Genomic DNA, 12,589 nt, shown 5'->3' with positions numbered 1-12,589 from the left:
ATATAATTTAAACAGACCACAAGCTGCAACAGAGCTATGTATACAAACCAAGCCACAGAAATGATGAACAAATGTACTTGGTGGTCTCTGTGGTGTCTAATTAAACACATACGCTTTAAAAAGGCCACATCTGTATTTCTGACTCTTTCAATGCTATTCAAGTCTGATGCTCTCTGTGATGTTTCCTGAGAGCTTCAGTCTGCCAAAGAGACACATAATATCTTCTATCTGGACAGTCTGAGTGTTCAGCTTCATCTGTGATTTAAACCTATTATAGATGTATTCATTATTAATGTAGATTATCATAAACTAATGCAGGTTTGCACTTGCAAGTATGACTTCATTAAATAATATCAGCCATTTCATATCAGTTTATATCACTTTGCACCAACATATCCGTATTACATACATTGCATCACATATTGGTGCAAAACATACATTGTGTTACATAATTTGTACAAAATAAAGCATAATGCAGTAGTCCTAGCTGCATCCAGCTGTAGTACAGTATATCCTGCTGTTTGTTTTCAGAGCTACTTTAGGACTAGTTTGAAAAGGCATATCATGATTCCCACACTTATTTTTATATGCATTAACAAATACAGTGATATAATCTGTGCATGTCAAAATGTAACATGCCCATATTCTACACGCATTAATTTCACACCAAAATATTTACAACTGCAGTCATGTCCTTTGGTATCAATGCTGTGTGTCATCTTCACTTCTTTGTGTGAGGCTTTATGTTTGCACTCTGCTGTAAAAATGTCAGGAATTGGTGTTCATAATTAGAAATACAAAGCAAATGTGACACAGATTATATACAATAAAATATAGCACCTGAAAGTTGCTTTTCTCTCCTTTATCGTGCTTATTAATAGTAATGATTGAGTAAGTTATAGTTGTCAGGCTTTAATCTCGGCTGTGAACGGGAGGATACCAGTGATGGTTTGCAGTCATCAGACTTGGATTAGCAGCACAGAGAAGCATTAAAATATGCTACACACGTCCTGATTACAGAACTCCAGGATATCTGTTGTAAAGAAAACACATGTAAATATTTTCAAAATGTTCAACAAATGTGTTTGATGATAGGTTTTGAAAGTGAAGCAGGTGGATTTGGTTTCGGTCGTACCAGAATGTGTGCAGTTGAAGGCAGTTTCTAAGTGACTGTAGAATTCCTCTCCGAGGATGGAGCGGTAGTCCATGTGGCTTGTGTGAACTAAACACTGAGTCGAGTCTTTGAACAGCAGATCACTTTCTCCGTACTGCTGAGACTCAAAGAGCCTGAACTCTGCATTTGGGTTGGCTGCCAGAGTTTCCTATAAGGTAAAGAAAAATAAAAAAATAAAAAACGAAATATGCACCAAAACACTCCTCATTAACTTTTTGCAACGTCAAATAAAAATCACAATTTAACTGTCAGTTAGGATTTCTGTCAGTTTTCACCAGAAGGAGTAAATAACTGAGAGATGCTGTTGAACCCCAAGTTGGTACCAACTGAAATGTGTCTGGTACATTTAGTCAAGTACTGTACTTAAGTATAATTTTAAGGTATTTGAGGTACTATTTCTGAGTATTACCACTTTATATTTACACGGAGGAGGAGGAGGAGGAGGAGGAGGAGCACCATTGGCATTGGGTGAGGCCGCTGTATTGAATCTGTTGAAGAACTGGTTGAGTTCATCAACTCTTTCTACATCACCCGCCACTGGCTGTCTTTTCATGTTGTTGTAACCAGAGATGGTGTTGATTCCTCTCCACATTTCACAGATATCGCTGTTCCATCTCTAAAAGCTGCCTTCTTCTCATTGATGATTGCCTTTAAATCCCTAGTAATCCAAGGTTTGTTATTGTGGAAACAGCATAGAGTCCTAGTTGGTATGACTGTGTCTCTACAGAAGTTGATGTAATCAGTAAAGCAGCCAACCTGTCTGTCAATGTCCATACTGTTCTCCTCTGTTTCCAGCAACACATTCCAGTCTGTACATTCAAACCAGTCCTTTAGAGCCTCAGTAGCCTCTGGTGTCCATTTCCTGACTTGTAGTTTAGTTGTAGGCTGCCTCCACACACAGGGTTTGTAACAAGTCTCCAGAAGAACTAAGTTGTGATCCGATCGTCCTATTGGGGGCAAGGCAGTAGCTCTGTAAGCTTCTTTGACATTAGCATACAGCAGATCAAGGGTTTTATTTTCTCTGGTGGGACAATTAACAAACTGTGTAAATCCAGTCAGGTGGGAGGAGAGGGAAACATGACTGAAGTCTCCTGATATTATCAAGAAGGCTTCTGGGTGTTTAGTCTGTATCCTAGCAACAAAGTCATGTAGAACTTCACATCTTCTCCTTGACAGTAACATGTGCAGGACTGCACCATCTCTGGTTCACAAATAAAGCCAAGCCCCCACCTTTTTTCTTGCCACTAGCTTTAGCATCTCTGTCTGATCTTATGAGAGTGATGCCAGGTAGATCCACATTGGAGTCTGAGATGTTTTGATTCAACCATGTTTTCGTAAAACACAAGACTACACTCACGGTATTCTTTCTGAGTCTTCACAAATATCTCCAGTTCATCAGTCTTGTTGGGCAGAGAGTTGACATTCCCTATGATGACTGACGGCAGAAAAGGCTTATATCTCCATTTCAGAGCCTTAACTATTGCACCAGCACGGCAACCACGATAACACCTCTTCAACTCAGCAGGAATAGGGTGATGGTGTCCTCCAGACTTGCTCCGTTTCAATGAAAAAAGTTCCTCTCTTGAATAAACACTTCTCTCCACAGAAGTATCCATCAAAATATTGTAAAAAAACATAAAAAACGTAGTAAATTTGTGCAAAATCAGGCCATTCATTATTTAAATAAAAATGTTGCTAATTTAAGATCTTTTTACTCAGGAAAATAATCTATCAAGCATGCTTCTCTTGAGACAACTTAAACATTTGAGAAATATGTCATTTTTAGGGCCCGAGCAGGCAACGACCTGCGAGGTCCCTATTGTATTTCGAATGATTATTTATTTTTCTTTTTATTATTATTTTTTTTCTTCTTCCCAAATGATCGCATTTTTCACTGCCTGAACATACCCCAAAACTCATGAAACTTTAAATATAAGTCACACCTGGCGAAAAATTTTATAATCTATTGTCATCCTCAATTTTCAACACTAGGTGGCGCTACAATAAAGGAAAGTGCGTTTTGGCTAATAACTCCCACATACTTTATCGCACATTCAAAAAAATGTCGTAAACCTACTTTTTCGAACTCCTCCTAGGAAATTTCATCGTTTTGCACCAAACTTTGCACACAGCATCTATGGACCCTCATGACAAAAAGTTATTAAAAGAATTTTGATTACCCAAAGAATACTCAAGTTATTAAATAACAACTTCCTACAGGTGGCGCTATTTTCAACACAAAACACAAAGTGTTGCATATCTCAACATTGGTGTGTCTGAATGACATGAAACTCAGGTTACTACTTCCCCGTGAGACCCTGAGGCTCTCTGCAAAATTTTGGCCGATGACCACTAGGTGGCGCTCTTTAAATTGAAGTATTTTATATCTCCACATCGATCGGTCGGATTAACACCAAACTTGGTATACTTATTGTCAATGCCCTCCTGAGGATAACCCTTGAATATTTTATTGATCAGCCCCTAGGTGGCGCTCTGGCGGCAGTTTAATTTAATAAGTGTCACTGTGCCCAGACCATAACACTTAAGGCAATGAAATTCATAGGGATGGTATAGACTGGCCCCTGTAACGCACACACCCCGACGGCAGCATGCCCCAAACGCGTGGACTGCGAGGGCCCGTTCAGTACTGCGCGCAGTCCTAGTTTGTGTTTATAATTCTTAAACTAAAGCATCAAACTGTGACCTGAAATAACCCTGTCCTTAATGCACTGGCAAACTACAACAGACTGTATAAAAGAAGTGGACGTAGCCACCTTGAAGTAGCCTTGAAGGTTCGTTGACTAGCGTTGTGAAGCCTTAAGTTTGACATTTTGACCTTCGACATCTTAGCTAATTTGGAGCAAGAAATGACCATATTTGGACAAGAAAGAAGATCTGTGTGAGGGTATGAAGACTCTACGCACGCCCAACTTTACCTGCAACCTGACTACTAACCTACTTTGAGTGGTGGAGGTGCTGCTGAGCCACAGGGTGAGCAAACTTGAAAAAAAGCTGTGCATTATTCTTTAAGAGGCAGCAGAGTTTTATGTCGTGTGTACAAGGAAAACCTGGTTTAAAACACTGTTGACATGAGCTGACCTGTGACTTCATGAGGAAGTCATAAACTCGTGCTGTGAGCACCGGCCGTGTCATGATGGTGTTGGGAGGGATGACTCCGAGGTTACAGCTCTCCCACTCCGACAGCGGGGCCCGGCGACCGTCACCACACAGCAGCTCAAAGTCTGACGACCTCCACCCGTCCGCCCAGCCGCTGGAACTCAAACCTGAAGAACAACAAGACCAACGTACAAAGTAATACAACAAACATACAGTTTATGTTTTCGCATCAGGGTGAAACTTCATCTTTGATATCTCACTGAGGATGTTGGTAAGAAGGTTGTGTTGTTCAAGGAAAGCCACGTCCCCGTAGCTTTTACCGCTGGTATCTCCAACCAGACACCTGTGAATAATCAGAGAAGGACTAAAGAGTCAGCCAAACTTATTCTCACTCAGCTGTGAAAGCATTGAGCCTCTTCAATTCAATTCAATTCAATTCAATGATTAGTCCCACTAGGGGCAATTAATTAAAAGCATCATGCTAAAAGATAAAAAGACAAATATGTAGCACAAAAACCACTATAACAACACATAGCTGCATTCATAACATGCAATAAGGCAAGTGCACCAGGAGCCAAAAAAATGGAATAAAGTGCCAATAAAGAATAAAGTGCTAGTATTTGATATAATGCACAATATAAAAGTACAATACAAATCTTACATTCAACAACAGGTGTACAGGAAATTTAAAAGTCTGACTGATGAAAGGATAAAAGATGAGCAACACAGGCAGTTTTATTTTTTTTTGAGATATGGATCTCTAAACTTCTGGCCTCCACTCCAGTCAAACAATATCCATAAGAACTACTTCCTACCAGAACACCATAAACTTTTTTTGCACGTTTGTCTCACAGTTCTGCTCTGTCTCCTAGTAATTTTCCACTCAGCCTGCATCCTCCACACTCAGCTGCCTCTGATCACTAATCAAGCCACTTTAAATACTCCTACCTCTCAAACACTCATTGCCAGATTGTTCTTTGCTACTTGATGCCAGACTATCCAGCGCTTAATCTCGGACTGATTTCCTGTTGTTGAACCTGCCTGCCTCCGATCTGCCCGTCTCGCCTTATTCCCGGTTTACTCACCAGCCTTCTTTCCCTGACTTGGTGTTATTCAGCCTGCCGTATCAGCTGCGACTTTATTGAGAGACTTTTCTGTTTGCTGAATTTGCTTTCAACCTGTTCTGTGTGCATATCAATGGGATTGGCCTGTACCTGCTTTGTTTTCCATTAAAAGTAATTACCAACAGTTCCTGGTATCCTGTGTGCTGTAATTGGGTCCTTATACAACCCTTTACAGTTTTGCAGGAAGGGGAATAATAGAGTTGTCGAGGTGAGATTTCAAGCAAAACTGGAAACTGTCTTTATGGCTGGATACTACCAAAGATAAATGAGTCTTCAATGCTCCACCCCAGCAATCACAGACAAACAGAAAGATGTAGTTCAGGGACTATACATACCTCAATGCCCCCATGTTGCCGTAGTAACGCTCATTGTGGTTGTCAGCGCAGCGTTTGGTGGCCGCCTCCCCGGTGCCTCCCAGACACACTTTGCACAGATTCCCCTGTGAGCCAGGAAGGCAGCCTTTCCAAAACACGTCGTTGTACACTATGGAAACACAGAGTGGAAAACTGCAGCTGCTACACTGTGTGTGTGTGTGTGTGTGTGTGTGTGTGTGTGTGTGTGTGTGCTTTGAGCAATTATAACTTTTAAAACAACAACAGCAAAAAGGTCAAGTCAAGTCAAGTCAGATTTATTTATATAGCGCATTTACAGACGGCTGAGCCGCACCAAAGTGCTTCACATAAAAGTGCAAGAAAGTGCAATAAAATACAGAATTGACAAAATTGACAAAGGTAACAAAGAAAACAAAAAACAAACAAAATTTAATTTAAAATAAATTAAAAGAAGATGGGATATTTTTTAAAAGCACTGTGGGATTACTAGGGTACACTATTCCCTAGCACTTGCCAGAGGAAAAAAAAAAGGTCAAGAGGTCACAGCTCACAGAGCAGAGGACTGCAGGTATAAATATAAAGTAGCAATACCTTGGTCTGGGTCACAGGGGGAGCTGCTGTTGTGCTCGAGGCTTAACGTGTGTCTGTGTGGCAGCAGCCAGCCCGCTGGGCTGTACATGTGGCCGTGACAGGAGCGCCGACCTCCGAGGTTCCCCATCAATATGCTTCTGCTAGAGCGCTTTGCCACTGCCACACCCACCACCGAGGGCAACACTGAGGAGAGAGATGGGGGCATGCAATTAAAGACAACAATCACGTCAGATACTAAGATAACTGCAAGACGTTTGTTTACTGTGCTGACGTACCGTCCATCTCTAAGTGTGTTGATCCTTCAGTAGGAACACAGTTTCCTCCTGAGAGTCATTAAGAACACAATTGAAAGACTAGACTTGGGTACATGAACATTGTAAAAACATTGTGAATACATTTTATCTGGTTTATGATGCTTTTTTACTATTTTAATGTTATTTTATTGATGCTTCTTTTATTTTTGCTATCCACTGTTGCTATAATACTGAAAATGTCCCCATTGTGGGACTAATAAAGGAATATCTTATCTTGTCCAGGCATTGCAATGATACTTATTTATTTAGTTAAATGCCAAAAGAAAAATGTGAAAAATTCTGCAGTTAATTGCAGTATCAAATGTGTCCAAAAAGCAGCTAATGATCCTATTTGAGCAGCTAAAACCAGCACATGTTGGAATTTTGGTTTCTCAAATAACTTAAAATACCAATAAATTGTCTAACTTTGAAAAAACGTCAGTCAATCTCATAACAGATTAAGTAACAAATTGTTTCAGGACTGTTGAAGATCATCAGTCAATTATATGTAGTAGAAAAGGCTCCTTTCTGAGTGAGAGAGTGAGTGAGTCATTTGATGATTTAAACACTAACCATAATATTCTGTAACTACGGGGACGAGACCACATCTTCCTGCGATGAAAGAGTGAGTTGCATCCAGTGAGACAGCGTCCACCTCGTCCCTCTGTAAGGAGTTCACACAGGTCGTCAGGTCGACAAATCAAAAAACACAACGACAAATCAGAAACGACAACGACATTAACCAAACCGCAAAAGGTAGGTACCCTCGGGCGACATGAGTCGTCACTGATTGGACTGGTGGCGACGGACCACCAGACCAATCAGTGACGATGATTTGCAGTTGTGTTTTCTGATTTGCCGTTGTGTTTTTTGATTTGTCGTTGTGTTTTCTGATTTGTCGTTGTGTTTTTAGATTTGTCGTTGTGTTTTCTGATTTGTCGTTGTGTTTTTAGATTTGTCGTTGTGTTTTTAGATTTGTCGTTGTGTTTTTAGATTTGTCGTTGTGTTTTTAGATTTGCCGTTGTGTTTTCTGATTTGCCGTTGTGTTTTTTGATTTGTCGTTGTGTTTTCTGATTTGTCGTTGTGTTTTTAGATTGGTCGTTGTGTTTTCTGATTTGTCGTTGTGTTTTCTGATTTGTCGTTGTGTTTTTAGATTTGCCGTTGTGTTTTCTGATTTGTCGTTGTGTTTTCTGATTTGTCGTTGTGTTTTTTGATTTGTCGTTGTGTTTTCTGATTTGTCGTTGTGTTTTCTGATTTGTCGTTGTGTTTTTTGATTTGTCGTTGTGTTTTCTGATTTGTCGTTGTGTTTTCTGATTTGTCGTTGTGTTTTTTGATTTGTCGTTGTGTTTTTAGATTTGCCGTTGTGTTTTCTGATTTGTCGTTGTGTTTTCTGATTTGTCCACTGTACGTCACAGCTTGAGTACTTGTTGTTTTTAAAGTGAGATAAAACTTTAATATCATGAAACACTGTGATTTATACTGCTTTAACACTTACCTTTATTTTCTCAATACAGTCGCGCATTGAGACGGCTCTGACACAGACCAGCGGGTCTGATTTTATGTTGAGAGCCCACTGCTCACATTTCTTCTGCTCTGCGTGGCTGATGCAGCACCAACGCACGACACTGTCCTCCAGCGAACTTCCTGCATACAGACGCTCAGTGAGGTTACAGAATCACTGCCAGCAGGTTTAAAATACATTCAAATAAACAATGTGACACCAAGTTTTGGGCAGTGGCTTGAGGGAATGTCTCTTTATTTAACTTTTAAAAAAATGACATACACATTTAAAGTTAAACAAGAAAACTTTTTAAAGTATATGTGGCCCATTTAGAAATGATTTCAGGGACAAAGACTCATCTCATATATCAAGTCTGACAAGTCTGGGAAAGGATAACTAGAGCATCTACAATAAAGATCTATTTACTGATTTATTTGTTTACTTTTTCATTGGGTTCATTTTAAATAAAAAAAATCTTATTTTCATCTTACTTTTATGGTATATCTATTATATTAAGTGTGTTTTATTAAGTAAATATTATTTTACATTATTATGGCATTTTTTATCCCTGTTTTTATGTTCATTCCATGTCTTTTTATGTTGTGTAATTTTCCTTATCGTAAGGCAATTTATGTTGCATTTCTTGTATTTAAGGTGATATACAATAAAGTGTATTATTGTTGTGGATGCATTTGGAGCAATGTAAGTGTTGTATATTTAGGTATTGTGAATGTTTATATTGTAATTTACCCCCTCTGATGTTTTATTTATTTAAACATATAATGATTGCTAGTAAGATTATTCATTTTCACCATTTATGTAATGGGAGTTAATTTTATTTATTTATTTTTAATAATTTTAATACTGTTTGTTCATGTATATATATGTATTTTATGTTGATATAATGTAATATAATAATACTGGATACTTGTAGGCATGTATGCATATTTTTTTTATTTGATAAAATGTTGAAAAATCAATAAATATATTGATGAAAAAAGAACAATGTAAATATGAGCACCTTCGTGTCCGAGACCTTTGAGGAGTGCCACATAATCGAGCCCCAGCACCTGACTGACATCCATGTCATCCGGCAGAACAGCGAGTTTATCCGTCACGTCTTTGAAGAGAAGGTCGTTCTCTCCAAAAGAAGAGGAATTAAAGAGCTGGAAACGCTGCCTTTCTCTTCCTCGTTGGCCAAACAGCATCTAAACAACAATAGAAAAAATCCTTAAAGAATAATTTATCAGGAGACTACAAACATGTAGAGTGTAAACAAAGTGTGTGATGTTTGTGGGGAAATTATTGAACAAAAAATAAATAATACCTGCACTGTTGTTAGGAATTTGCGAGCAGTCTTGTGAAAGTTAAACCTGGTGACCATGCCGCCTCCTGGACCGCGTCCCAGATTACAGTTTCTGTAGTGGCTGAGAGGAGCCTGTGTGCCGTCTGTGCACAGTAACCGGAACGCTTCTCTGTCACTGTCTGAGAGCACAAACACAACATGAAGACAAAGTACAACCATTACAAGTACAGTAAAAGAGTTACAAGTAAGCAGGATCATGAGTTCAGTGGTGGAAGTACTAAGTACATTTATGTGCTGTGTGTGAGTCTGAGTGTGTGGTTGTATGCGTGCGTGTCTATGTGCATGTGTGTGTACATACAGATGTGTATGTGGGGATGGGAGGGGTGGGTTTTGTCATTTTTATTGTCTGTTTTTATCCTTATTTTTTGTAAAGCACTTTGTGTTACATTTCTATGTATGAAAAGCGCTACATAAATAAAGTTTGATTTGATTTGATTTACCCAAATACTGTACTTAAGTACATTGCAAGGTAGCCTACTTGTTCTTTACTGGAGTATTTCCATTTAATGTAACTTTATACTTCTACTTCACTTTTACTCCACTACATTTAGCTGACAGCTTTAGTTACATTTCAGGTCGAGATTTAACATAAAACATTCTCACATTCTCGTTTGGCTCTCAACAAAGGTGGTCGCATTTTTCTCTCCTCTCCCCTTCCCTTATCTTCCCTGCTTCGCTCCTCTCGTCTGGTCTGGTCTACTGTCTTATACTTTGAGAGACTCTCAAAAATCATGGATTTGATTAACTGGTCTCTTAGCGCAATTGACACCATCTTCTCGACGAGAAGCCTGGGTTTGGGGGAGCCCACCTGTCCTGCCGGGATGTTCGCAGCTGGCTACACGATGGACTCGTGGGAGAGGTGGCGAGTCGTGTGCCTGGCGGCTCTTTCCGTCGAGGACACTGAAGACATCTACTAATTCGGAACCATGATTACAGGTCTTCTGCTGACTGGGTTAAGCATTGCCCTGGTTTATCAAGGAGTACAGAAAACAGTGACAGCTGTCCAAAGCCCCATAAGGCTGCCCAACTTGATTGTCGTGCTGGGCAGAGCTGTTGGCAGACTGTGACTATAAACTGCAACATGGATAACATCATGGAGAAGCTGACGGCTTTGCAGAGGCAAATGGATCGAATCGGAGACCAGAATGGACAAGAAGAGCAGTCATGTAAATTGAATGCGGCCACTCGCCCTAAACCCAACAATTCCAATCTTATCTGCTTTCAGCCCCCCTCAACCAGCTCTGACCTCAAGGCTGTTGCTGGAACAACAACTCCCCTGGAAGAACACTGCAGTGAGACGCTCTTGCTTCCCACAGACACCTGCTGTTTGTTGACTCTGTCCGGAACCTGACCAAGGCTGTCTCCATGGCAACTTGTTGCGTTATCGATATGACATTCCCGCGAACTGAGGCACTGACTGATTGGGATGACAGGCAAGGCGACTCAACAGGCTTACACACATGAACTTCTACATATATGTTCACACACAGTCACATATACAGATATGCAGCCACCCACCCTACTACCCCCAATCCCACGCCTTCGCTGCTTTGTACCCCCAGTGTGACAAGCAGGTCTGTGACAAGCGGGTCTGTGACAAGCGGGTCTGTGACAAGCGGGTCTGTGACCAGCGCCGCCATGGCTGCAGGACCGGATGGCTGCTTGCCTGCAATTGCCTCCATTCCCCCACCCCCCTCCCCTATTGCAAGTCACAAGTTTGTCATGGTGTATTGAGTATGTGTTTATGTTGCTCCTCTATCCTCATGTTATGCTGTATCTCTTCCATTCCTGTCTTCCTGTCTTGTCCACCCCTTTGTCATATTGTATGTATGTTTATGTATATGTACGGACGGGTTGATGGTCATTTCGTTATCCTCTGTTCAATGACAATAAAGTTGAATCTCATCTCATCTCATAATTTTAAAGCAGTTACACTTTTTTTTTTTATTTATCAAACCTCATAACATTATATTAAGTAGTTAAAATTAGCCCTACCTTGAGAAAATTAAAAGCTGCTTCTATAAATGCATCATTAATAATAATCCAATAATATGTTTAGAATATATAAAACAATCTGGGTGGGTCCATTCTGCATAACGAGTACTTTTACTTGTGATACTTTAATCCGAATACGAATACGAAAACTTTATTATCCACTGAGTGGAAATTCCTCTTTGGTTTCACCATAGAAATGTCTCAAAACAAACAGAATAAATAGTAAAACAATAAAGGAGTACATTTTGATGCTGATACATTTGTACTTTTACTCAAAGAGGTTTCGAAAGCAGGACTTTTACTTGTAGTGGAGTAATTTCACAGTGTGGTATTAGTACTTTATCTTAAGTAAGGGATTGGAATACTTTTTCCACCACTGCTTGTGTTAAAAGACTCACCTTCAATACTTTCAAGAGCTAAATGATCCACAAATGCAACATCCCCTGCACCACTCCTGAGACATCTGTGACAGAGCAAAAGATGCAATAGAATAAATACATTTCTACATGTTCGTGTTGAAGAAAATCTGCATTGTAAGTTGAGAGCTTTGTTGTTTCTGTGTTGAGCCTAACCTGAGGGCCCCTTGGCTGTTGTAGAAGGGCTCACTGTGAGACGTTTCACAGTGGTAATTCTTCTGGCGTATGTAGGACTTCTGGCCTTGGCACAGAGAGCACAGAGGTGGTGCCATGGCAGCGGCTCCGGGAACACAGCTGGCACTGAAAAACGCACTGACATCTGCACAAGAGGAGAAAAACAAGTTAGGGGAGCATAAAACCAGAAATGCCCAAATAGAAAACAGATCAGAAACATCCACTGGCAGCTGATTATTAATATCTCGTTACCTTGACTGAGTGGCTGCTCCTTGGACCAGCTCAGGTAGTTGCGGGACAGCAGGAAGCCAAGAGGAAGGCTCCATCCAGCCGTCCATCGGACCCCGCTGTGACAGCTCCTGCGGCCCTGCAGGGACCGTATGTCCAGACTGCTGTTTGTCACCACAGCCACAGACAGAATACAGCCTCCTGCAGGACTCATACACACAGACAGGTTTATTGACTCGTAGACACTCAAGCTGCAGAGACAAGCTGCTGGAGAAATC

General features: G+C 40.4%; 1 protein-coding gene across 1 annotated transcript in view; it reads right to left on the bottom strand.

Annotated features, from left to right (window-relative positions):
* Nucleotides 1-161: 161 nt before the first annotated feature.
* Nucleotides 162-12,589, bottom strand: part of sxph (saxiphilin) — a 13,939-nt gene continuing 1,511 nt past the window's right edge. Inside the window, exons 4-17 of the mRNA XM_059328532.1 lie at nucleotides 12,336-12,512; nucleotides 12,066-12,228; nucleotides 11,892-11,956; nucleotides 9,460-9,617; nucleotides 9,154-9,340; nucleotides 8,127-8,275; nucleotides 7,205-7,295; nucleotides 6,614-6,661; nucleotides 6,339-6,521; nucleotides 5,751-5,898; nucleotides 4,552-4,634; nucleotides 4,274-4,458; nucleotides 1,136-1,322; nucleotides 162-1,033 (exon numbers count right to left, since the gene is read on the bottom strand). Of these exons, the coding sequence (XP_059184515.1) occupies nucleotides 990-1,033; nucleotides 1,136-1,322; nucleotides 4,274-4,458; nucleotides 4,552-4,634; nucleotides 5,751-5,898; nucleotides 6,339-6,521; nucleotides 6,614-6,661; nucleotides 7,205-7,295; nucleotides 8,127-8,275; nucleotides 9,154-9,340; nucleotides 9,460-9,617; nucleotides 11,892-11,956; nucleotides 12,066-12,228; nucleotides 12,336-12,512 (1,868 nt within the window). The 3' untranslated portion in view covers nucleotides 162-989. The remainder of the gene's footprint in view (nucleotides 1,034-1,135; nucleotides 1,323-4,273; nucleotides 4,459-4,551; nucleotides 4,635-5,750; nucleotides 5,899-6,338; nucleotides 6,522-6,613; nucleotides 6,662-7,204; nucleotides 7,296-8,126; nucleotides 8,276-9,153; nucleotides 9,341-9,459; nucleotides 9,618-11,891; nucleotides 11,957-12,065; nucleotides 12,229-12,335; nucleotides 12,513-12,589) is intronic.

This window comes from Centropristis striata, chromosome 3 (genome assembly GCF_030273125.1).
Source record: "Centropristis striata isolate RG_2023a ecotype Rhode Island chromosome 3, C.striata_1.0, whole genome shotgun sequence".
NCBI lineage: Eukaryota > Metazoa > Chordata > Actinopteri > Perciformes > Serranidae > Centropristis > Centropristis striata.
This window is presented reverse-complemented; position numbering and strand designations above follow the sequence as displayed.